The sequence below is a fragment of the Simochromis diagramma genome, unplaced genomic scaffold, assembly GCF_900408965.1.
Source record: "Simochromis diagramma unplaced genomic scaffold, fSimDia1.1 OVJJ01000302.1, whole genome shotgun sequence".
In the NCBI taxonomy this organism is placed as follows: Eukaryota; Metazoa; Chordata; class Actinopteri; order Cichliformes; family Cichlidae; genus Simochromis; species Simochromis diagramma.
Window position 1 is genome coordinate 12,108,414 of NW_024386792.1, and position 22,496 is coordinate 12,130,909.

The 22,496-nt window shown below is 39.4% G+C and overlaps 2 protein-coding genes across 3 annotated transcripts; both read left to right on the forward strand.

The window, feature by feature from the left end:
* The first annotated feature begins 312 nt into the window (after window positions 1-312).
* On the forward strand, window positions 313-3,528 carry LOC120729096 (transcription factor Sox-10-like). The gene is made up of 4 exons (XM_040024536.1): window positions 313-449; window positions 808-1,466; window positions 1,832-2,103; window positions 2,342-3,528. Exons 2-4 carry the CDS (start codon window positions 1,030-1,032, stop codon window positions 3,127-3,129), a joined length of 1,497 nt encoding a protein of 498 aa, XP_039880470.1. The 5' UTR covers window positions 313-449; window positions 808-1,029; the 3' UTR covers window positions 3,130-3,528.
* Window positions 3,529-8,060: 4,532 nt separating this feature from the next.
* Window positions 8,061-17,863, forward strand: rnaseh2a (ribonuclease H2, subunit A). Of its 2 annotated transcripts, none has more exons than XM_040024546.1 (9): window positions 8,061-8,189; window positions 9,115-9,250; window positions 9,874-9,945; window positions 11,445-11,571; window positions 11,657-11,744; window positions 12,826-12,963; window positions 13,504-13,591; window positions 17,117-17,240; window positions 17,552-17,863. In XM_040024546.1, exons 2-9 carry the CDS (start codon window positions 9,124-9,126, stop codon window positions 17,712-17,714), a joined length of 927 nt encoding a protein of 308 aa, XP_039880480.1. In that variant the 5' UTR covers window positions 8,061-8,189; window positions 9,115-9,123; the 3' UTR covers window positions 17,715-17,863. The 2 variants fall into 2 exon arrangements, with proteins under 2 accessions (XP_039880480.1, XP_039880481.1); XM_040024547.1 differs by lacking the exon at window positions 8,061-8,189 and adding an exon at window positions 8,988-9,023.
* Window positions 17,864-22,496: the final 4,633 nt, after the last annotated feature.

Genomic DNA, 22,496 nt, shown 5'->3' on the forward strand with positions numbered 1-22,496 from the left:
GCACGGGGCAATAACTCTCTTCATGATTGTTTATTTGTTTGATATAACATGTCAACACGTCCAACAAAGCTGGCCTTCTCCTGCCTGTAAATGGGCGCACTGTACAGTCATTTAAGCCTCTCCAAGGTAAAAATCTCACCTCTTCTCCGTTGGAAACCTTGCAGTGATGGACAGACGGCCATTAACGCTACGTGGCTTCTGCCCAATCGGAGTGCAGCGGGATAATTAGAGGACCAACCAGAGCAGAGTCTTACTGGGAGGGCGGGGCTGGTTGTGCTGGAATGCTGCCTCTCTGGGAATGTTTTCCACTTTCAATCACTTTTTTTTTTCTCCCTGTCCCTCTCACAAGGCGCTCTTTAAGCTCCGGTGTTGCCACACAGAGCAGCCATTCATCGGCTCTACAGTCAGCCACACACACTTCCATGCTGAACCACTGGACATCTAAATTGGTAAGTTATGTAATTTAAAAAATGAGAGTTTATACATAAAAGTGAATGTTTGATATTAGTATTTTTACCAAACGCGTAATTATTATTTTTATTAAACGCTGTATGGACTAAGTTGGATTAATAATAATTATGATAATAATAATAATGATAATAACAATATGTGTATATTTTACCGGCGGAATTTTATTTTCCGGAATGTGACATTATCGAAAAGAAATTCAGATTCAGTCGCTTTCTTATCACATTTAGTCCCGTTAAGTAACTTAAGGTGTTTATCTTGAAATAAATCACGGTTCTTTTGTTTCGGACCAAAATTAAAATGATAATTGTAACAAATTTGTGTCTGTGTGGTTTTTAGATTTAGCCGCTGTTGCTGTAAAGGATTTCCAGCTGAAGGTGGAAAGCATTTGGAGACTTTTACGCAGCAGTATGTCTTTGCCTAAGAAGAGTCAACAATAACTGGGATCCTTGACACCCCGGACATTTACTTGAAACCATTTAATTACTCCGAGAAGTTAGTTCTGTGGCAAAGTTTTCATTTGAGGATTGTCCTATAATTTAACGAAATTGAAAAGGAAAAATGTCCGGCGAGGAGCACAGCCTGTCCGAGGCGGAGCTGAGTCCCGCAGGGTCAGACGATGGTCACTCACTGTCACCGACTCAACCTGGAGCCACGCCCGGCCAGGACTCACCTCTGACGGGGCAGCAGCAGCTGACCGCGCTCTGTGTGGACGGCAGCAGTGATGATGGAGGCAGACCCAGAGCCAAGGAAGAGGAAGAGGACGATCGTTTCCCGATCGGCATAAGGGAGGCGGTCAGTCAGGTGCTGGACGGGTATGACTGGACACTTGTGCCAATGCCGGTGCGCGTAAACAACGGAAACAAAGCTAAACCCCATGTCAAAAGGCCAATGAACGCCTTCATGGTGTGGGCGCAAGCGGCGAGGAGGAAACTTGCGGACCAGTACCCCCACCTGCACAACGCAGAGCTCAGCAAGACACTGGGCAAACTGTGGAGGTTTGTATTAAAAAAAAAAAAAAGGAACAGTGTGGCCATACAAGCGGCACATTTCTTGTGCGTAAAGGATGTACCGGTGCTGAATTTAAGCGTAAAATGTTTGCGCTTCAGTTTGTGGTTGTTTGGTATTAAATCGGGTAGAAATAAAAACTTGGTGTTTTTCTGTTGTTCTCCTTTACAGAGAGAATTTTAAAAGTAAACAAACAGATTTTAACCCAAAGAAGTAAAGAAAAAAAGATATTTATGCATTACGCATGATTCGGAAAGCAGGATATATTTATGATCTTCAGACATATTTTAATAAAATATTTTCAAAATGAACTTGGAAGCAATATAAGACTAGTCCTTGTTTTTCTGCCCCCTAGGCTACTGAATGAGACCGACAAGAGGCCATTCATCGAGGAGGCAGAGAGGCTGAGAAAACAGCACAAGAAGGACTACCCGGAGTACAAGTACCAGCCCCGGAGACGCAAAAATGGCAAACTGATGCCTTCTAATGAGTCAGATAGCCAGGGGGAAGGGGAGGCCAGCCACTCCCAGTCACACTACAAGACTGTGCATCTTGAGCACAATGGCGGGGCTGGGTCTCCACTGGGTGACCTGCACCACCACCACCATCATCACCACCATCCTGCTGGTATGTGTCTTCCCGTTTCTATGGATGTCTTAGTGATATTATTATTTTCACGTTGCGAGAGACCTGATCCAAAATTTCAAAACTTAAATCAAAAGTCTCGAAACTTATTAATTTATGCTGTAATTTCAAAATATAACTTAAGTTAGGTAAAACAAACAAAACAAACAAACAAACAAAAGCCTTTTTGTATCTGATGTCAAAGTTCACCTTATCATGTTGCTCCTTCTTTCTCATTTAGGTCAGGGTCACAGCCCGCCAACTCCACCTACCACCCCAAAGACAGAGCTCCAGTCTGGGAAACTGTCAGATGCCAAGAGGGAGGGGGGAGCAGGAGCGCCTGGAGGATCAGGGGGGCCCAGGGGAGCCCTTGGGGTTGGAGCTGAAGGGTCTTCCGGTGGTCCCTCATCTTCAAGTGCTAAACCCCACATCGATTTTGGCACCATGGACATCGGCGAGATCAGCCATGAGGTGATGTCCAACATCGAGCCATTTGACGTGAACGAGTTTGACCAGTACCTCCCTCCAAATGGTCACCCTCAGAGCGCGACTGGGGCTCCTGCAGCTGGATCCTCGGCCTCGTCTTACGCCTACGCCCTGGCTGCTGCAAGCGGGCACTCCGCCTGGCTGTCCAAACAGCAACAACAGCCTCAGGCCTCCCCGTCTTCCTCCGACCCATCCAAGGCTCAGATCAAAAGTGAATCTGTCTCTGGTACACACTACGCCGAAGCCTCATCCTCTCCCTCCTCAGGCACCCATGTCACCTACACCCCACTCAGCCTGCCTCACTATGGCTCCGCATTTCCATCGTTGGCCTCCAGAGCTCAGTTTGAGTACGGAGACCACCAGGCCCCCGGGGCATACTATGCCCACTCCAGCCAAGCCCCTGGGCTGTACTCAGCCTTCTCCTACATGGGCCCTACACAGAGGCCTCTGTACACTACCATAGGAGACCCCTCCAGCGTGGCGCCCTCTCACAGCCCCACTCACTGGGAGCAGCCTGTTTACACCACACTCACAAGACCTTGAGGGAGACCAGCTGAGCAGAAGGAAATATGGGAAGTGTGTGAGTGGATCTGTGTGTGTGCAAAATATGTGAGTGTGAGCGCGCGTGTGTGTGTATGCCCGTGCCATATCGATGTTATATTAGAAGTTTTTACTTTTTTAGTCAGTTTAATGCAATGTGCATCCATGGGGCCTTAAACAGTTAAAAAAATACCCACACAGTATAGAGTGTGATTCCTGGGTCATCCGCCAATCAAAAGCAGAAGAAAACTTAACAAACATGTGCCATCAAAAATTTCGTGGGTTGGGACATACAGGAAAGGGTGTAAAGATAGACAAGTGAACGAGACGTTGAAAGTGGACAAATGGATTGATGAGTGACTCCGATTTGACCCAGAAGTGCTGGGTTTAGACTGACATAATCAGAATTTATTAACCAAACTAAAGGTTGTTTGTGATGTCTTTGTGTTATTTTATATGAGTAGTAAGTTTATTGTCATTGTGGATATCCTAGGGTGTAACTTTGTGTTTGATTTGATATTACACATCTACATCTGCACCACTGCTTTTGGGGGGGTAAAAAAAAAGACATCTTTCGATGATCCCTGGGGTTGTTTTTTCATGGCCGGAAAAGGATAGCTGCAACTTTTCTTTCTCTGTAGATAGCGCAGTCTCACTGTATCACTGTCCTGCCTTTATATTAACTTTGCTGACGTGATCAATGAAGCATTTAAGGGGAAAAATAGGAAAAAGAGAGGGAAAGAGAGCTCTAAAAGATGCATTTCGACTTTTTGCTCAGTCTCGGACACTTACCTCAGCTCTGTTTGTTTTGTGCCAACAGCAAAGGAGAAATATGACTGGATACATGGGTGACTAAAGCAAATTTCCACTTTTCTTTTTGATTACTAAGTGCCTAAAAGATTCCTGATCCACCTTTAACAGAGTTCAAATCTATAAGTGCAAAGTCTCAACCAAATCTCTCAAGATAATTGGCCAGCTTGGGTCCTGCTTAAGGATTAGAATCACATGTACGGCCGTTCTGCTCCGCATGTGGGCCAAAGCCACGCTTTTGTTTTTACACTTTCTTCCTATGTTGCGCCCTCTCCCCCCTTTTACCAATGTGAATAATGGTCATTACCACAGCTTCATCTTTATTACGTGACACATACTTTATCATTTTATACTGACCCTTTTCTCACATAGTTGATATTTTTATGTAAGTAATAATGCATCGTGTCACACCTTTGTTTCTTCCATTTTGTATAATTCTGGATAGTTTTGTAAAGTGTTTGCTATACATTCACTTGAGTATTTTGCTTCCTTACCAGAAAAGCAATGTTGAAATATTATTGTTGTCATCTATTAAATCAATTTATTTATAAAAAAAAAAGTCCTGTGTGAGAGTGATTTAATGCAGTGGTAGTGGTTCAGGAATAACATATGAAGCAGTTAGCAAGTGAAGGGTGAAAAAAACTAGAAATTAATTAAAAACACGCAGCTGACGTGTGAACTGTAATAACAACACAACCAGAGCCCCACCACCATAAGCTGTTTAGTGTGTTTGTGTGTGTGGTAGGCTAAAATTGACTACTAATTCCCCCACATTTAATCGGCTGGGGACTGCGTGTTACTGAGAAAGACAAAGAGAGCCATTCAACGAAAGCAAGGGACAGAAAGAGAGAAGGGGTGGGTGTAAAGAGTCAGAGGCAAGGCCAATTTCAGCTCAGTAACCAGCGTACACTCGAACTTTTGTACATGGCCTTCCTTTCACTCTACCCTCTCCTCTCCACCTGAGGCTCCCTCCCTGCCTCCACACTCAGCTGCAGTTTAAACCCATTCAGATGGCATGCAAAATTCAAAGGTCAAGTTCATTGCTCTCTCCGCATTGGGGGCGATGCAGACATGCGCCAAAATAAGGAAGTGGGAGTTTTAAATGAAAAGAGCAGCCCAAGCCCAAGGGAAGTTGTTACATTACACAAAGGCATCTTAGATTAATCTTAAATTGTGGCATCTTAAATTAATCCTACCAGTCGGAGAATAAACACTCTTAAAATCATGTTGTGGGCAAGATGAGAAAAAAACAGATAAGCAGCCATGGCTCCAGCTTTTTGCCTACCTCCAGGCCATGACAAAACTGAAAAACAAACCTTGAATGGCTTTTAAAAGGGGGCATGTGAAGGAGTGCGCTAAAAAAAACCCAAACCTTTTTTAAGAATGTAAAAAGATTCTGAGCAAGTTTGATGAGTAGATATAGATATTCACATGAAAACATTGCATTTTTGCTTTTCTGCACCTTTACGTCATTTTATTCAATAAAGCATTTCATACTTTGTTAAATATTGGTGAGTTTATTGTGTTGTGCTACATAAACTCATATAAAGTCCAAATAAACTCACATAAGATCATACTCAGAAATACTTTCATTTCAAAGATTTCGTTTTTTATACTTCATCAGTACAAATAATCCCAAATAGTATTATAATGTAATACTATTATATTACTTATCTGCTTTCATCCATTTTCAAGGCTAAATTAGAAATCAGCCAAACCAAGCTCAAGTAATTCATATTATGTTATTTGGGTGATCGTAACGTTGCTACAGCAACTCACAGCACAGACACTGGTGTTAGACAGGAGCACACATGATTATCTAAATGCACATGCTACAAATTCCTCAAAGAGTCATAAGTGGGAATTCATTGCTTACATTTGCACAATTGTGTCTGAAAAAAACCACAAGACTTCTAGAACAATGTCCTTTGGATAGTTGAGACCAAAATGGGGGTGTTTGACTTTAATGCACAGCATGACATTTGGAAACAGCTCACACCAAACTATTGCTATGGCCTTTTTGCAGCCACGGGTCCTTGGCACCTTGCAGTCACTGAGTGAAAGTATTCTAGAATTAAATTTGGCACAATCTGCCCAACAGATAAAGCTAAAGAAAAGACTCAAAGTGTTGCAGGGTCCTAGTCAAAACCTGATTGAATGCTGCGGCATGCATGCAAACCTCAAAGAAAAGCAGGCAGAGATTCCTTCACAAATGTGAGCGACTGACACAAAAAACAGATACTTACTGCAGAAAAAAAACACAGATAGTTACTGCTGATAAAGGTTGTTATGCAAAAACTATGGAGTGTACATAGTTTTTCACAAGACTCCAGCTTGTAAGTTATAACATTTTTGGGTCAGACAGCAGCCCAAATGCTGATTAAAGAGAAGAAGCTGGTGCAGTATCACTCCTCAACAAACAGTGGCGGTTACAGTTTTGATACAGTTTGCTGATGCCATAAAAAGAGGGGAGGAAGAAGAAGAAGACCTCAGTGCAGAAACAGGCAACAGAAGCAGCAGTTAGTGTTTCCAGCTGTCAGACGGGATTCAGAAGAACATTGGGAAGAGAAAATAATAGAAAGGAATATTCTCATATGTAACAGGGTGAACAAATCACAGCTATATTTGTAATGCTGAGAGGCAGAGCTGCTGTATACATCCACACAAACAATTCAGCTAAATTTATTCACTTAAATAAGCTTTTAAATTTTAAGCTTTTTTAAACACGGGAAATATGATTTCAGCTGCTGTTTTGTCTCATAATCATGTTTGAGTTACAGTATCGGTCCAGGCACAGACCAAAACATTTATTTTTTAACCACATTTGTGAGATTCGTGTATGCTGACATTTGCAAACCATTCAAAATGTGAGGTAGTTTGTCACCTTGAATAATGAGTGTCAGCATACTTAACAACTAAAACGGCAAAAAGAAATCACCATGATCCCAGTTATGAATTGCTCATTAGCTGATGCCAACTTTTCAGTCAAATCAAAGAGGAATATCATAGTTTGGTCAATACTTTAAAAAAATGGCTAAAGAGCTGGGAAAGCTCAATAAGAGACATTTGCATGAGACAGAAAATAAAGTAGAGGAGGCAAGAAGCAAGACATAAGACTGAAAATAATATAAAGAGCAGATAAGAACTGGTCACAGCAGCTTAAACGGATCATATTTCATGGCTATTACAGAAACAGTAGAGCACATCCTCATCTCCTGCAGAAAATAAGTTATGTATGTGCAAGGCTTGGCTAGGGTTAAAATTAAAGCTGTGCAGATTTAGTAGAGGAAAGAAACTCAATTAGTGGGTTGTTGAAAGCAACTATATTAATGGGCCTATATAGTAAATGAAATGATCTGTTTTGCAAGTGTCTTTAGGACTCTGCATCATTGTACTTGTTGTAATCAGTCAAGTCCTTTTTAGCCTCTTAACATGTTTAGCTGCAATTTCTGATGTCCTCTAGACCAGATCTCTCTTTAAAAAGGCATCTCTAAAGTCAATGAGACCTTAGTATCAGGATAAATAAAGGATACATACAATTCAGTTTTCCAAAACCTGATTGGCGCTTCTATCTTGTGACAGGAATGTTCATTCTGACTCAAAGAATAGTACACTAGTTTATACAAAATTTCATTATAGGGAATATTATAGGGTTACTGGCTCAGAAAGAGAAACAGCATGTTTCGTCTTTGTGCTGGAATGATGCAAGAATAAAGATTATTAGAGTTTTCCTGACGGTGACAGAGAGTTAAAAAACTTCAGTGTAGGGACTTATGGGGGACTACAAGTCCCAAAACAAAGGAAATAAATACATAATTAAACAATTTATTATTTTTTTATTGATTAATTAATTAAGGGAATAATTAATGAATTAATGAATATATAATTATTGTATTAAATAGCTGTCCAATTCATTTAAAACATTTGATACATTACTTATTTATAATTTATAATTTAATATTATTTAATTAATTAATTACACTTTTATTTGATTATTTAATAATGTATTTATTTAACTAATTTTGGAACTTGCGGCCCTCTAAAGGGAATCGGTACGGAGGAAGAAAAGACTGAAATCATTGACTAAAAAACTGGGGGTGGCAGTAATACAACTCTAGAGAATTAGAACTGCCATCAAACACAAGAGAAGAAGAATCGATGATGACGTCAATCCAGGGGCGCCAAATCTGCTGCACGGTGCACACAGAAGTACTCGTCAGGTGAAGTTTGGGGTGTTTTCATCATCTGAGCAGGTCAGCATAAACTTTGCTTGCGTTTATGACGATGTGTGCTACTTTGGCATTTTCTCCCAGCAGCCTAAACTAATGACTTAAGCACAAATCTCCAGGGCGAGCTGGTTAAAACTGTCCGTTTGAGTGGCGCGTAGCATTTAGCTAACGTTTAAGCTCACAGCAGCCACACGGATAATAACAGAGCATTTCATATTTCTTCTGAAATGCACCTTTTCCGTTGATAAAGTCCCCGTATAAAATATCCGTTCTCTAAAGTTGTAAGGATCCGAAATGTGGCGATTTTCTCTGTGTATGCAGTAAATGTAGGAGCAATTTCTTTAAGTTAATTGTCATACAATCATGTAATCCAACAACGGAATAACTGTGTGTGGTTATTCCATGTCCGATTGTAGGTCTGTGTGTGTTTCATTGTGTCTGAATGTGTATAACTTAATGAGTCAGAGCTAGATCTCACATTGCTGTCATTTGACTTTTAGAGTACCATCGCACAGTGGGATCTTACATCTCCCTTCATAAAGTCCCTTTAAGCTCCCGACACACACCCACAGATTCACACATCATCATTTGCTCTCCTGTCAGGAGCTCAGTCGAGCTTTTTTTTATCCTCCTGTAAGGTAGGTAAGAAAAACAATGTTGTGTACTTCATTGTTTTTCTTACCCACCTTACATATCAGTTTGTTTGTTTTTTGTTTTCTCTTCAGTTAGGCTTCAGTTATTTTTGTAGTGGATTTGATCCTTATATATATTTATTTATTTATTTATTTATTTTGTTTTAGTCTTATTAATTAAAGTTTGTAGGGTATTTTTCAGGGGCATCTGTTACAGAAGTTCAAAGTAAGTAAAATAATAAATACACGCCTTACTTTGTGGCTCACTAAGACAAAAATCAACTTTAAATTTAATTTAATGTTGCATGTTCTTTCAGCCATCAGTCATGGACCTCAGCCCCTTTGAAGATGACAACTCCGTCAGCTGCCGGCTGGTTTCTGAGATCCCTGAAGTCTGCAAAACGGAGGATTGCTGTCTTGGCATTGATGAGGCTGGCAGGGGGCCTGTGCTGGGTACGTGACTTTTACTTACTCTAAGCTAACCACTCGAGGTTCTTCTATATTTGAAACACAGAGTGCAAAGTATGTAAAGTTATGCTGAAACATAGTGTTAAAATTGCACTTAATTAAATTAAATGTTTGACAAATTGTAACCTTTAATTGAAAATTAATTAAAAACATTCATAAAATGTTTAGAAATTTTATCCTACAACTTATTTTAAAATTGAATAATTTTGTTTACTGGTCTGGATACACAGAATGTGAAATTCTGGTCTAATACCAGTGTTAAAGAACAGTTTGTTCAATGCTTTTTTTTAAATGTTTGTTTTTAATGTATTTGTTTCTAATATCCCTTCTTTGCTAGAAAAAGGAGAACATTTTTAATGGTTAAAAACCAACAGATTTTCTGATCATCTCACTGTCCTTAAACATTAAGGCATTGGAAATTTTTGACACAAGATAGTTACTTAATCTTTGGTAAATGCCATGTTATTTGTTGATAGGAGCCAACCATGTAGCTATGAGCTGATATTGATGTTTGTTGTCTCCCTGTTATTTGCCATTTGAGTTTTGGGTGAATTAGTATGTACATTTAGTAGAGAAATCTAACAGTTTTGATGTTACTTGTGATGCAGGGCCGATGGTGTATGGGATATGTTTCTGTCCACTTTCCAGAAAGGAGGCGCTGAAGGACTTGAAAGTAGCAGGTAAACCAGTTTGCTTGTATTGCTGTATTTAAACGGAGAAAAATGCAGCAGTCTTTCTGAATATAATGCTTTAAACTCATTGTCGCTGCTTTCCTCCCGTACAATTAAACAAAAAAAAGAAAGAAAAGTATTAGTGGTGGGCGATATAAACGATATACGATAGAAACGATATAAATTTGGCCAACGATAGAGATTTTGACTATACCGCTCTATCGTGATAGCGCATGTTGATGATGTCATCAAGCTGCACCTGTTTCGGTCGAAAGCATCGCAGCGGCTAAAACCATTATCATCTGCAAATTATGGCGGGCGACAGTCATAGCAAAGAGATGAAGCACTTTTGAAATATGGGGAAAGCCAAAAACTGTGCTTCCTCCACTCCCGTAACATTGATTCATTAATGTTGAAATCTCTCGCAGCTGTTGTATTCCCATGTTGTTGCAGTATATTAACTAACCTTGTATTGTGGACGAATAATCTCAGTTGTTCTCCTGACTGAAGTTTGGCCCGTGTGTAGCATCCTGCTATGCGATTGCATTTGTCCCTGACCACCAGAATCCCTCATGTTAACTTTTAATGAGTGGAAAAAAAGTTGGCGTTTATCCTCCAGCTTCACTGTGCTAATGTTATTCTAACATAGCTGTGTCGCTAGCAATCACGTAGCACAACATTATATACCAGGTAGTCCAACTTCAGTAACCCTGCAAACGCCACTGCTGTTTAGTTTCCTGTCTTCATTTATGTCGGAAGTGGTAGCAGAGCTGTACGTTTTAATTAGTTTCAAAAATCTCTCAGTAAGAACATGGTATGTCATGTTTAGGTGGAAACTAGCGAGCTAACTTCCTGTTAACTTCTAACTCCATTAAATTTAATAAATTCTGTTTTCATGGATGTAAAACTTAATTGTTACACCCGATAAAGCAGCAACGCTGATGATTTAATTAAAGATGAAAGAATTTAGACCGTTTTTAACTCTCAGTGTTCGTTTGACTTTGGGACCTGAAGGGGACTGAGTTTTGGACCCAGATTACTCCACGAAGCTCCTGACTACGGCAGCCGTAATGCTCTGACAATCCTTCAAGCAGTGTGGCTTACCAAAGTTGTACTAAAACATTTTTAACAGATTTCTGCACGCAGAAATCGGTTCGAGGTCAGTAAGCACAACCAGAATTCATACATAAAGCACACTCTCGATTTTTGAGAAAATTAAAGGATTTTAAGTGTGCCTTATAGTGTGGAAAATACCTTATACAGAAGAAAAGAATATATCGTGATATATATCGTTACCGCACGTGCTTCAAATTATACCGCAATATGGATTTTAGGCCATATCGCCCAGCCCTAAAAAGTATGAAGCTTGCTAATCATTATTTACTTTGTTTCAGTAACTAAAAATGTCACCAGAAAATGAGCATGAAAAGCCCCCCGGCGTTTTCCTTTCCACATTTGAAGATACAGTTTGTCATTGTGTCTTCAGTGATTATTTGCTTTTCTTTTAGATTCAAAAACCCTGACAGAGGCAGAAAGAGAGAATCTTTTTGAAAAACTGGATGAAGCTAAGAGTTATGTTGGGTGGGCTCTGCAGATTCTGTCGCCAAACACCATCTCTACCTGCATGTTACGGAGGTAATTTGCGCATACAGCGCCATGCACTTGGTGGTTTGTTACCATCATTCATGCAGACTAACATAATGTCTATTTTTCCTTCAAGGACAAAATACAACCTCAACGCCCTTTCACATGATACAGCAATAGACCTTGTACAGTATGCTTTGGACAGTGGAGTACAGCTTAAAGAGGTAGGTAAACAGTTTACATGAAATGTTTAAATATGTGCACATTATTCTTTTAATATAGGGTCCGCAATGTCCTGTATAGGTCATATTTCCTCTATGTTCCTAAAAGCTAAATCTGCCTTGAAACTGTCCTTTCAGCCTAAGGGGGCACTTTTGTGTGGGTGGGCAGTTAAAGTCTTTAAAATTTCAAAGACTTTTCATTTTAAACAAAGCACTTTTGCTGTTTTGGTTATAGTTTTAATTACTTTATCTGCAGTTTTTAAGTTCTTTTTTTTCTTTTTAAATGAGAGAATCTTTTTTGGGCTTGAACAAGTAAATTCAAGTTGGGTTTAATACCTGAGATGCCTTATGGACCTTAGAGCTCTGGATGTGCTTGCCTTTCTTCTTAAAAAACAATTTTATATTTCTGCTCTCAGGTCCCACACTCTTGCCCATGAATGAGCCACATGCAGCTGTGTGGTAGCCTCTGTCACCATTCAGACACTTTATCTTGCATCTGCTTCAAAAGTCACTTTTTTTTTTTTTTTTTTGTTATAATACCTGCCATTACACCTGCAATTTATTCCATTACAGCCTATCCAAGCTTGCAGTTTCCTAACTTTCACTGACCTCAAACCTTTTTGTTTTCCAACGTCGAAAAATGTGTTGCAGACTTTATAGCTATTATGGAGCCAAGGAGACAAAGTTCAATCGGCACAAAGTTGTCTGCTTTGTTTTTCAATGGAGACTCCATATTTCCTGCAAATTCTATCTGTCTTGTTACTGTTTGCCTTGAGATGGACACATTCCCCAATGCTTCTCCCCCCCTCGTGTTAGTGGGCATATTAGTGCAGAACAGTCCACCAATGACCTCCACTACAGGTGGTCTAGAACCGTACATCCCAGGTCTGATCTACTGTATCGTCAAATAAAAACCAAAATATAATAAATCGCTGTCTTATCGCAGCTTTATTATATTTGAAGTAGTAATTATCCTTTTTGTTTAACTGTTTTAAGTTGTAGCTCCGAGTGATCCAACCTGACTTTTTCATTGTGTATTATTTGCCTCGGTCTTATCTTTTACTATCTCTGTGTTGTTGTGCAGATTTATGTGGACACAGTTGGCCCAGCGGACAAGTATGAGCATAAACTCTCTCAGCGGTTTCCGGGTATTCAAGTGACTGTGAGGCCAAAAGCTGACTCCCTGTTTCCAGTTGTGAGTGCAGCCAGTATCTGTGCAAAGGTTAGTGACCAGTCCTCAGCTGGATTTAAGTCTTTTCTATTTTTAAACTCCTTGGCTGTTAGAGTTGGTTAGTACTTTATTATCTCTAGGGTGTGAAGCTACCTTCAGAGATTTTATTGAAGTATTGAAATAAGTAGTTTTTACAAGCTGTAGTAAATGCAAAACAGTTGTGCATTGGATTTTGCACAACTTTACTATCAGGCTAAAGAGAAGCATTTGAACAATAATACAAAATTATGTCCTTATTCGTGTAAGGATTACAAACTTTTTATGATGTATTTTTTTAGTGATATATCTTATGCGATTATTTAGTGTAGAAAACAGAGTTTTGGTTCTTCAAATATTCAGTATTTTACATTGAGATGTTTTTTTTCTCCACTTAATGGTTTCTGGTTTACTGCAGTAGACAGCAGACCAAAAGGAGCAATTTTCCTTTTGCGATTATTGACCTACCCGTGCTGTTACTAAAGAATATTCATATGTTATATTTCATATTTTCAGCTCTTAAAGAGTATTCTGGTGCTATTTTTTGGTTTGCAGGTTGCTAGGGATCGTGTCGTGAAAGGCTGGAACTTTACAGAGGACTTGGGAGAGGTGGATACAGACTATGGCTCAGGGTACCCTAATGGTAGGAAACCATGCACACATGTTATTATCCATCCGCAATAACATGTTTTATTTTAAACTAAAAGTTTGTTTTGCTTAAGTAAAAGTATGTAAAGTTAGTGCTGTGGAACAATAAAGTAGAGCAAACTTCTGAAATGTTGCTGTGAGTGTGGGTACAAACATTCTACACTGACCATAAATGATAAGTCATATTAACCTAGTTAACTAGTTAATTTTAAATTAAATGCACTTAATATACCTTAGTGTAGCTGTTAAAGCTGGGGTGGGCCACACAGTGAAAATTTGAACTGAAACATGGCACATAAACAGTGTAGAATTACTTTAACCTCAATGGAAAAAATATGACTTATTACATTATTACATATCACTGCCTTTGTGCCATTTAAAAAAAACAAACATTTCTTTGGAAAATGTTTGTTTGTTTGTTTGTTTTTTGTTTTGTTTTTTTACAATTCATTTCTGTATCAGCTTTATATATTATACAATATATTTAATGCTGACACTTTTTATGAAAAGATACATGGTTGTATTCACTGTCTCACTATGGGATGCGTCTCCCCCAGAAGCTCATTCATCAGAAGTTTTTATCTCATTCCACAAATCCTGATTGGCTGGTGATTGCCACTACCACTTTGGACAGAACCACCCACCCTTAAATAAGATAAGATAACCTTTATTAGTCCCACGCGTGGGAAATTTGTTAAATAGCTTACAGTATTATGTAACTTGTATTTAAACACCTCTTCTCGCTTCGGAGCATATCTCAACCTGCTTAGGCTAGCTGTGGCGACAAAATCTAGAGTAAAAATGCACACCAAGTCTGCGGAGTATGTTGCTTGTTGCTACTTCTAAGTCACACAGGCACACTCAACGTGTCCCCCCGCCGTGTCCAGACTCACTGTAGAGGGCAAAGTCTAGAGCAGTGGTCCCCAACCTTTTTTGTGCCACGGACTGGTTTAATGTCAGACAATATTTTCACGGACCGTATCGCGGATAAATACAGCAAAATAAAATGATACAACCAAGGCAAAAACGGTGGTATTTTGTAAATATAATAATTAACGCAAATTCACTGTGTAATTGTGTAACTTTATTAGCAGCGTCCTCCTTAAATGCGCCATCAACATTAAGAATAAAATCCTCCTCTCTGCCCCTTAATGTTCTCTGGTCGCTATGGTGATGCGTAAATATTTCTTTCAAAATAACAAAATAAGACACTCGACTACAACATGGGGAAAAAACCCAGGGAAAACGAGTTAACGGTTTTAAAAATCCTGTAAACCATAAATTTTACACCCGAGCCTCAACTCTCGCAGCCCGGTACCAAACGACTCACAGACTGGTACCCATCCGTGGCACTGGGGTTTGTCTAGAGCGCTCAACAAGTCAATAAACAACACTATGGCACTGCTGCCTCAAGAGGGCACTGCTGCCCACCCCAGTAACCATGCTATAACCCAGGATTTCCCAACCTTTTGGAGCCACAGTAGATATTTCACATTATAAAAATCACACGGCACACCACCAAACATAAAGACATATTGATCATTTTTCCCCGTGCATCAGGTATAGCGGAATGGGCTCGTTTGTCCCCAGTTTACCTTTTTTGCATGTTAGGGCCTTCATCTGGCTCTGAACAGGACCCAGGTCAAATTGACTACTTTTTCTTTTCAAATATTTATCGATTGCTGTTATGCACTGCATTGTCTCACAGCATGACTATTATGTAATTTCTTCGTTGTCTTCTGTTTTCCTGGCAGTTAGCAACTCATTTAATTAAAGCAGGTAGTTGTACCACCCTCTAGTGGAAGATAATGTAATTGTTCTGCCCGTTACTCATGCCGGTTGCTTAGAGTACTAATCAGGTTGAACCAGATAATCTTCCACGGCACACCTATGTGCTGCGGCACAGTGGTTGGGAAACACTACTATAGCCGATGCTGTAAGAAGCTTAACACCCTACGCGTGCTAGTGTTATCTACGTGTTACAACCATATTCTGCAACTAGATGTCCCCATAACACAAGTGTTTAGGACACGCAGGGTGGGCAAGACACCGCTCTCTATCTTCTCTATCTCTGAGAGAGAGAGAGAGAGAGGCAGCACTCTCAACTTCATCCTGGGAGCTGAAGTAAAGTAGTAAGTAAAATGTATTTATATAGCACTTTTTTTAAGACAAGAAGCTATTACAAAGTGCTTCACATGGGAATATAAAAGCATACTAAACAAAACAATATAACAATATTAAGGAAGTATAAAAGCATATCACATAGTTAGTGCTAGTGCAAGGATTTTAACATGGGAGTGATATAGGAGAATTTATTACTGTGGGTTAAAAGCCTTGCTGCAGCATTTTTGAAAGTGATTTAAGGAGGCCTTAGACAGACAGGAAAAGAGTGGGTTACAATAGTCTAACCGGGAGGAGATGAAGGCATGGACAAGCATCTCCATTTCACCTTTGGAGACAATAGTCCTAAGTTTAGCAATATTTCTTAAATGAAAAAAGCAGGAGCAGGTCACAGACTTGATCTGATCTCTGTCAAAAGACAGAGAGTGATCAAAAATTATCCCAAGATTCAGAGCAGTAGTTTTAATCGAGGATTAGAAAGAACCCAGACTTTGACTAATTTGGGGCTTGATACTCTGTGGGGCAAGAATTAAACGCTCAGTCTTGTCTGCGTTCAACTGTAAAAAATTGTTTGTCATCCAACCATTAATTTCCTTAGACAGTCCATTAGAGGGATAATTTGTCTAATTCCCAAGGTTTAAAGGAGATGTATCATTGGATATCGTCTGCATACAGATGGTAGGAAATAATTTTGAAACCGCTGATTATATGGCCTAAAGGAAGAATATATAATGAAAATAACAAAGGGCTTAAAACCGATCCTTGAGGGACTCCACATGAAAATTTAGCTATATCTGACCAGAAGTTTCCCACTGAAACTAAAAGTGCTCTATCCACAAGAAATGAGGTGAACCACTTTAGGACAGATCCAGATATCCCGACCATATGATTTACGCGGTGGATTAAGATTTGATGATGAAGTCAGGCCCATCCCATAGTGAGACATCTCACTCATGCTATTCTGAGAACCGGGGTTACACAAGTAACCTGAAGTATATCACATTACAATTTACATCAAAGGGACACTGTTTTCATTAGCGACGGACATTGTTGGGATTAACAGTTTGAAATAACATTTCACTTGTTGAATTTAACACTGCCTACTTAAGACTGTTATGCTAAAATAATTTTATTTGCATGTAAAAGTTTTGTAGAAAAACTAGGCAAGGCAAATTTATTTGTATAGCACAATTCAACAACAAGGTGATTCAAAGTGCTTTACAGAGACATTAGAAACAAAAACAAATAAAAAGCATGATTTAAAATTGATTAAAACAAGCAAACAAACAAACTAACTAAACGCACACATTTCACACCTGTTCGCGCGATCTGAACCCTTATCGTAAGGGGAGCTACCAGTCCTTCTAGAACTGAGTCCCACTCTTTTCTTTGTTTCCAGATCCCAAGACGAAAGCGTGGCTGCTGAAGTACCTCGAACCAGTATTTGGCTACCCTCAGTTTGTTCGATTTAGCTGGAGCACTGCCCAAACCCTAATGGACAGCAAAGCGGTTAATGTGCATTGGTAAAGAGCCTTCAAACTCTATTCTGATCAAAGTCCTACTTTGGTTATGAAATCCTCAATTAAAGGAGCATCTGTCCTTCTGTGATTCTGCTCTTATACTGTTTCTGCTATTTGTGAGCACAGATCTGGCTGATACCAATTTCTCATAGTGTATTTGCAAAATACTTTGGTTTTCAGTGTGTCTGTTAGATAAGAATACTTGCAAGATCACAGGTTACACTTAATCTCTGTGCTAATCGCTTGACCTTAGGAGACAAGTAGTTGGCACTGAGTTTAAAAAACAGTCTTTGTCCTCGTAAATCTTTTCTCAGGGACGATGATGAAGAGGATGGCGAGAAGGCAGCGCAGAGGCAGAGCAACAAGTCAATGTTGTCCTACTTCAGTGTATCAGCTGGAGGTAACGACCAAAATGCAACCCACCAGGCACACCGCTTCTTCACTGAGAGGAGGCTGAAGAGCCTCAACACACTCTAAAGATACGTTAGAGGGCCTTTACATACATCCTGGAAGTCATAAATGCATTGTGGGACTTTTTTTTGTAACACAGATGCAAACTTCAGTCATCTGTCTGTATTTGTCTTGTTTGTAACTGTTTTTATATATAAAGATTTTGTTTAAATATGTTTTAAAGTGTGTTCTGCATTCTGTACCATACATCAAGAACGAAGGTGGGTTCATTGCTGGATTGCGTTGCAGTCTGTAATGCCAATACTGCCCTCCATTGGTAAAATGAATGAAAAGCATCAACAGAATGTAGCAACTACTATTCGAGTTGCCAACACAAGAAGAACAAATTATTCATCAAAGTCTGACATCAGTGAAATCTTCAACTTCATCGCAAATCTAAACAACTTATTAATTCTGTATACTTTCAGTAAAAACCGATGGAAGTGGTCCATTGCAGATTTGGAACACGCTTCATACTCTGCACAGTTTTCTTCAGATTGTAGCTCTTAAGTAGCTTTTAGCTTGAGAATAAAACACAGCGCAACTTAAAACAAGCGTCTTTAATTTTAACAAAAAAGCAACATAAATATTGTCACAATAAAACAGCCTTTAATTCTGTAAATTAGTAATTTCAAAGAAAAATGTACAGTTCTAAGTATCTTAATACAATCTTTAAATACTTCACAGCAGTTGGTAGTTGTTGTCGTTGCATTTCACGTGATAATACACTGAGTGATTCTGTATCCAGCTCTTGTAGGGAGACGGTATCTTTTGATATATTATGACTAAATAAAAATGACAGTCCAGGTTTTCCTTGAGTCATCAGTCCTAACAGACAGGTTGCCAAGAACAGAAACAACATAAAACAACATGTTACAAAAACTTCTAAGCATCTCAAAAATAAAATGGTACATTTTTATCACAACCGAGGGGTGGATATTTGGAACTTAATCATGTTTAGCTTCTGTTGTCTTCAGTGTTACATGCAACAAATATGAGGTAGAAGTAGGATGAGGTTTGATGGTATTACTGCATATATTTCTCTTCTTTAAAGCCCACTCTGTAATCTGTATCAATACAACAATGTGCATTTAGAGAGCACAGCTGAATTTTGAGATGACCTTCAAATGTTTATATTCCAGAAATCGCAGCCATTCTTTTTCCGGATCTGTCCCACGCTTCATCCTCTGCTAGGCCTTTTCTCCAGGACACTTTATGATGCATCACATTTTACTACAGGATGATGAAAGGCAGCTGGCTAGGAGTTCCAGCTTCTGTCATATGAATATGAAAATATATTCTGGCTAGATTAGCCTAGCTGTTGGCTATGGAGGGAAATCCATTTCTCCACCTTGCTAGTTGCTGTTGGGTTTGTTTCTGGACTCCTGGATCCTCTTCCCGCAGTTCATAGCTAAGCTGGAGACGGCAAATGAGGAAAGGATGATGATAGAGCTCCCCACAAAGTGAGATGAGGCTCCTCTGGGGGCTGCTCTCAGAGCTCTCCTGGGGAAAGTTTCTCTGTCAAATGCTGTCGTGGCAGTCATTGTCTGTGCCACTGGCTCCATGGTTGTGGAAGGTAGTCAGATGTCAGAAAGCTGAATTCCAAGGCAAGTTGGCTGCTGTAGCCTCAGCTGGAGCTGTCTGAATCACTCTGTGCTGCTGATTCCTTTCTTGATCCTTCTTCTATGGTCATTTATAACTTCCCCAGACTCCTCCTAAGTCCTTTGAGGAGCTCGATGTCCTGTTGCGTCAATGGGATTAGTTAGCGGTTGGCCCATGTGTAGATATGACTAATGCAGATCTATTTCAGCTTAGGACTGCGCAATGTAATTCTATTAGATCATCTTGTCTTTGTTCCATAGTGAATAGGCAGCGTTATATATGGAATACAATCTTGCACTTTGTAAACATACAGTTATCGGCCACTTTGTTAGGTATACTTGGTAGAACTACCTTAATTCCTCATGGCACAGATTGAACAAGATGCTGAACATATCATGGATCGTGATAGCATTACGTGATTGCTACCGATTGGTTTCTCATTCATGATGCAAATCTTTGTGTTTCACAACATGCCAGAGGTGATATCTGGTGACTGAAGTTCAGTTGAGTACAGTGAACTCATTGTGATGTTAAGGAAACCAGTTTGAGATGATGTGAGCTTTGTGACATGGAGTGTCTTCCTGCTGGAAACAGCCATGAGAAGATGGATGCGCTGTGGTCATGGACATTGTCAGTAACAGTAGTCAGACAGGCTGTGGCCTTTTTGGCATTTAGGAGCCCAAAGTGTGGCAAGAAAATATCCCCCACACCATTGCACTACCACTTTGAACCTGAACCCCCAATAAGGGAGCAGAATATCAGCCCTAGCAGAATGTTTCGAAATCTTCTGTTGCCCAGTTTCATTGAGACTCTGCGAGTTGTAGTCTAAGTGTCCCGTTCTGAGCTGACGGGAGTGACAGTACGGTCTTCTGCTGCTGTAGCCCATGTATTTGAAGTTTGATGTGTTTTGCATTTAGAGATGCTCTACTGTTGATCTCAGCTGTAACAAGTGGTTATTTGAGCTTTTGTTCCCTGCCTATCAGGTTGCAGCAGGCTGGCCATTTTCTGATCTCTGACATCAGCAAGGCAGAGAACTGTCTCTCTCTTTTTCAGATTATAGCATGTAAACTGGAGATCATTGTGGGACAAAATCCCAGTAGATAAACCGTTTTTGAAATAATCATACCACCCCGTTTGGCACCAACACCAATACAGATGCACATTCAGAAACATTTGATCAAATTTTTTTCTCCCATTCTGATGCTTAGTTTGAACTTAAGCAAATCATTTTGACCATATCTGCATGCCAGTGAGTTACTGCCATGTGTTTGGCTGTTTAGATATTTTCATTTACGAGCAGGTGAACAGGCGTGCTTAATATTTTATGACAAAAAAAAAAGAAACTATACCACCTTACCCTCCAAATATTTCTTTTGATTTTTAAATCCAACTTTAAATACGTTCCACATTTAATATTTAATTCAAGTCAGAGAAATAAATATGAAAAGCTAAACCTGATAAAGTAAGGCCGATATTCAAAAAGTAAAAAGAAAGAAAAGAAGACATGAGGTGAAGCAGACCAGAACCTACAAACATTTTGTGAGTCACTGAGGACCGTCAAAGAGGACTGTTGTGTTTTGTTTTTTTTCCCGACCACGTAACGTCTGCCCCCTTCGTTAAGAAAGCTGAGCTGTTGACTGAAAGGGATCAGGGGAAGATCCAGGCTGATTTGCAGGCAAGAGTACATCAGCTTAGGAAACTGAGCAGGATACGTACACACATCAACCTAAAAGTTATAATTAACATTCTGTAAATACATTTTCCAAATATTTTATATATTTTATATTAGCTATAAGTATCACTCAATGTTGATACATTTTAAATAATCTGTTCTCATTTAACCCCAGCATGTTAATGAAATGCTCCAAAGCCAACATAATTTTTCATCTTTCTTCGTTTTCTATATGATTTATTGCAAATACTCTTACATTTTATTACACTCAGTGACGCTGAAAGGACTTTTGTGGATTTTGTCCTTGACTTTTGCTGAAACAAATCAGGAAAGATTTTTCTGAGGGGATTTTTAAACTATTTTTCAACATTGTATGCATTAAACAGTACACTGATAATCGGGCCCAAATGTATTATTTTACTCCAAATCATTTTTGTTTATGCCACATTATTTGTTTAGAATTCCTAACACTATTAACATATTTAGTTTGTGATTGAACTGATATCATTGATCATAAGTGAAATATACATTTATACAGCATACAGTGAACTGTACATGTAAAAAAGTAATTTCTGAATTCACTGAGACGTAAGAAAAAGCTTCCACCAAAGGTCAGACTGTACAGCCAGCTTTAATTTGAGCTGGCTTTTAGCACTGAGGAACATATCCTGTCTTGACCCAGGCACAAGGGGTCAGCAGGTCTCTAAATCTGTCATTACGCGTAGTCCTAGTTTCTTTAGTTCATCTCTTTAATTGTTTAATTGGATTGCACTGGTTTTTTTCCACTACTAGCACAGAAAGCTTTCATGAATTAATCTCTGGTGGTGGAGCTGTTGTAGTTGTGTGAGACAAGAAAATCATGCTACATAATTTTGTCCAAAAATAGGAATTATTTATGTAACCAATCACAACTCAAACACTCCTTCTGCTGCTCTCTGACCCGTTAAATGTCAGACTGAACTTAACAAGGTCTGTAATAGAGATGCATGACCTAAAGTCATGTGAATAAGAGCACCCTCCTTCAGTCCTCCTAAGGTTTTACATACTAGGACATAATACCAGGTTCTGAAATTATTTAATGCAACCCCAGATGAACAGCAACACATGACATATTACACTGTGTCATTATTTAACGAAAGCTAAGCCAAAATGCAGAAACAATGTGAATCACTCCATGATTCGTGATTGGCCCACACTTCTTTACAGTGTTGCTTCATTTCCTTGAGGTTTGTGCTCAGTTGTTCATGCACATTCCTATCATAGCCTTTCAGTCAGGTTGAGGTCTGGACTTTGACTGGGTTCTTGCCATTCTGTTGTATATGTGCTGGATCATTGTCCTGTTGTATGATCCAATTTGGTCCGAGCTTTAATTGACAGATGCCCTCACCCTGCCAAACAAGCCATGCATGTTCAGTGTTTTTCTAATTGTACTTTCATGAAATTTAATATTCTAACTCTTGTTTTATTGCAGTTTACCTGAGTATTGCACAGTCTGACCTTGGAGGACCTCCAGTCATGGGGAGATTTTGCTGCCA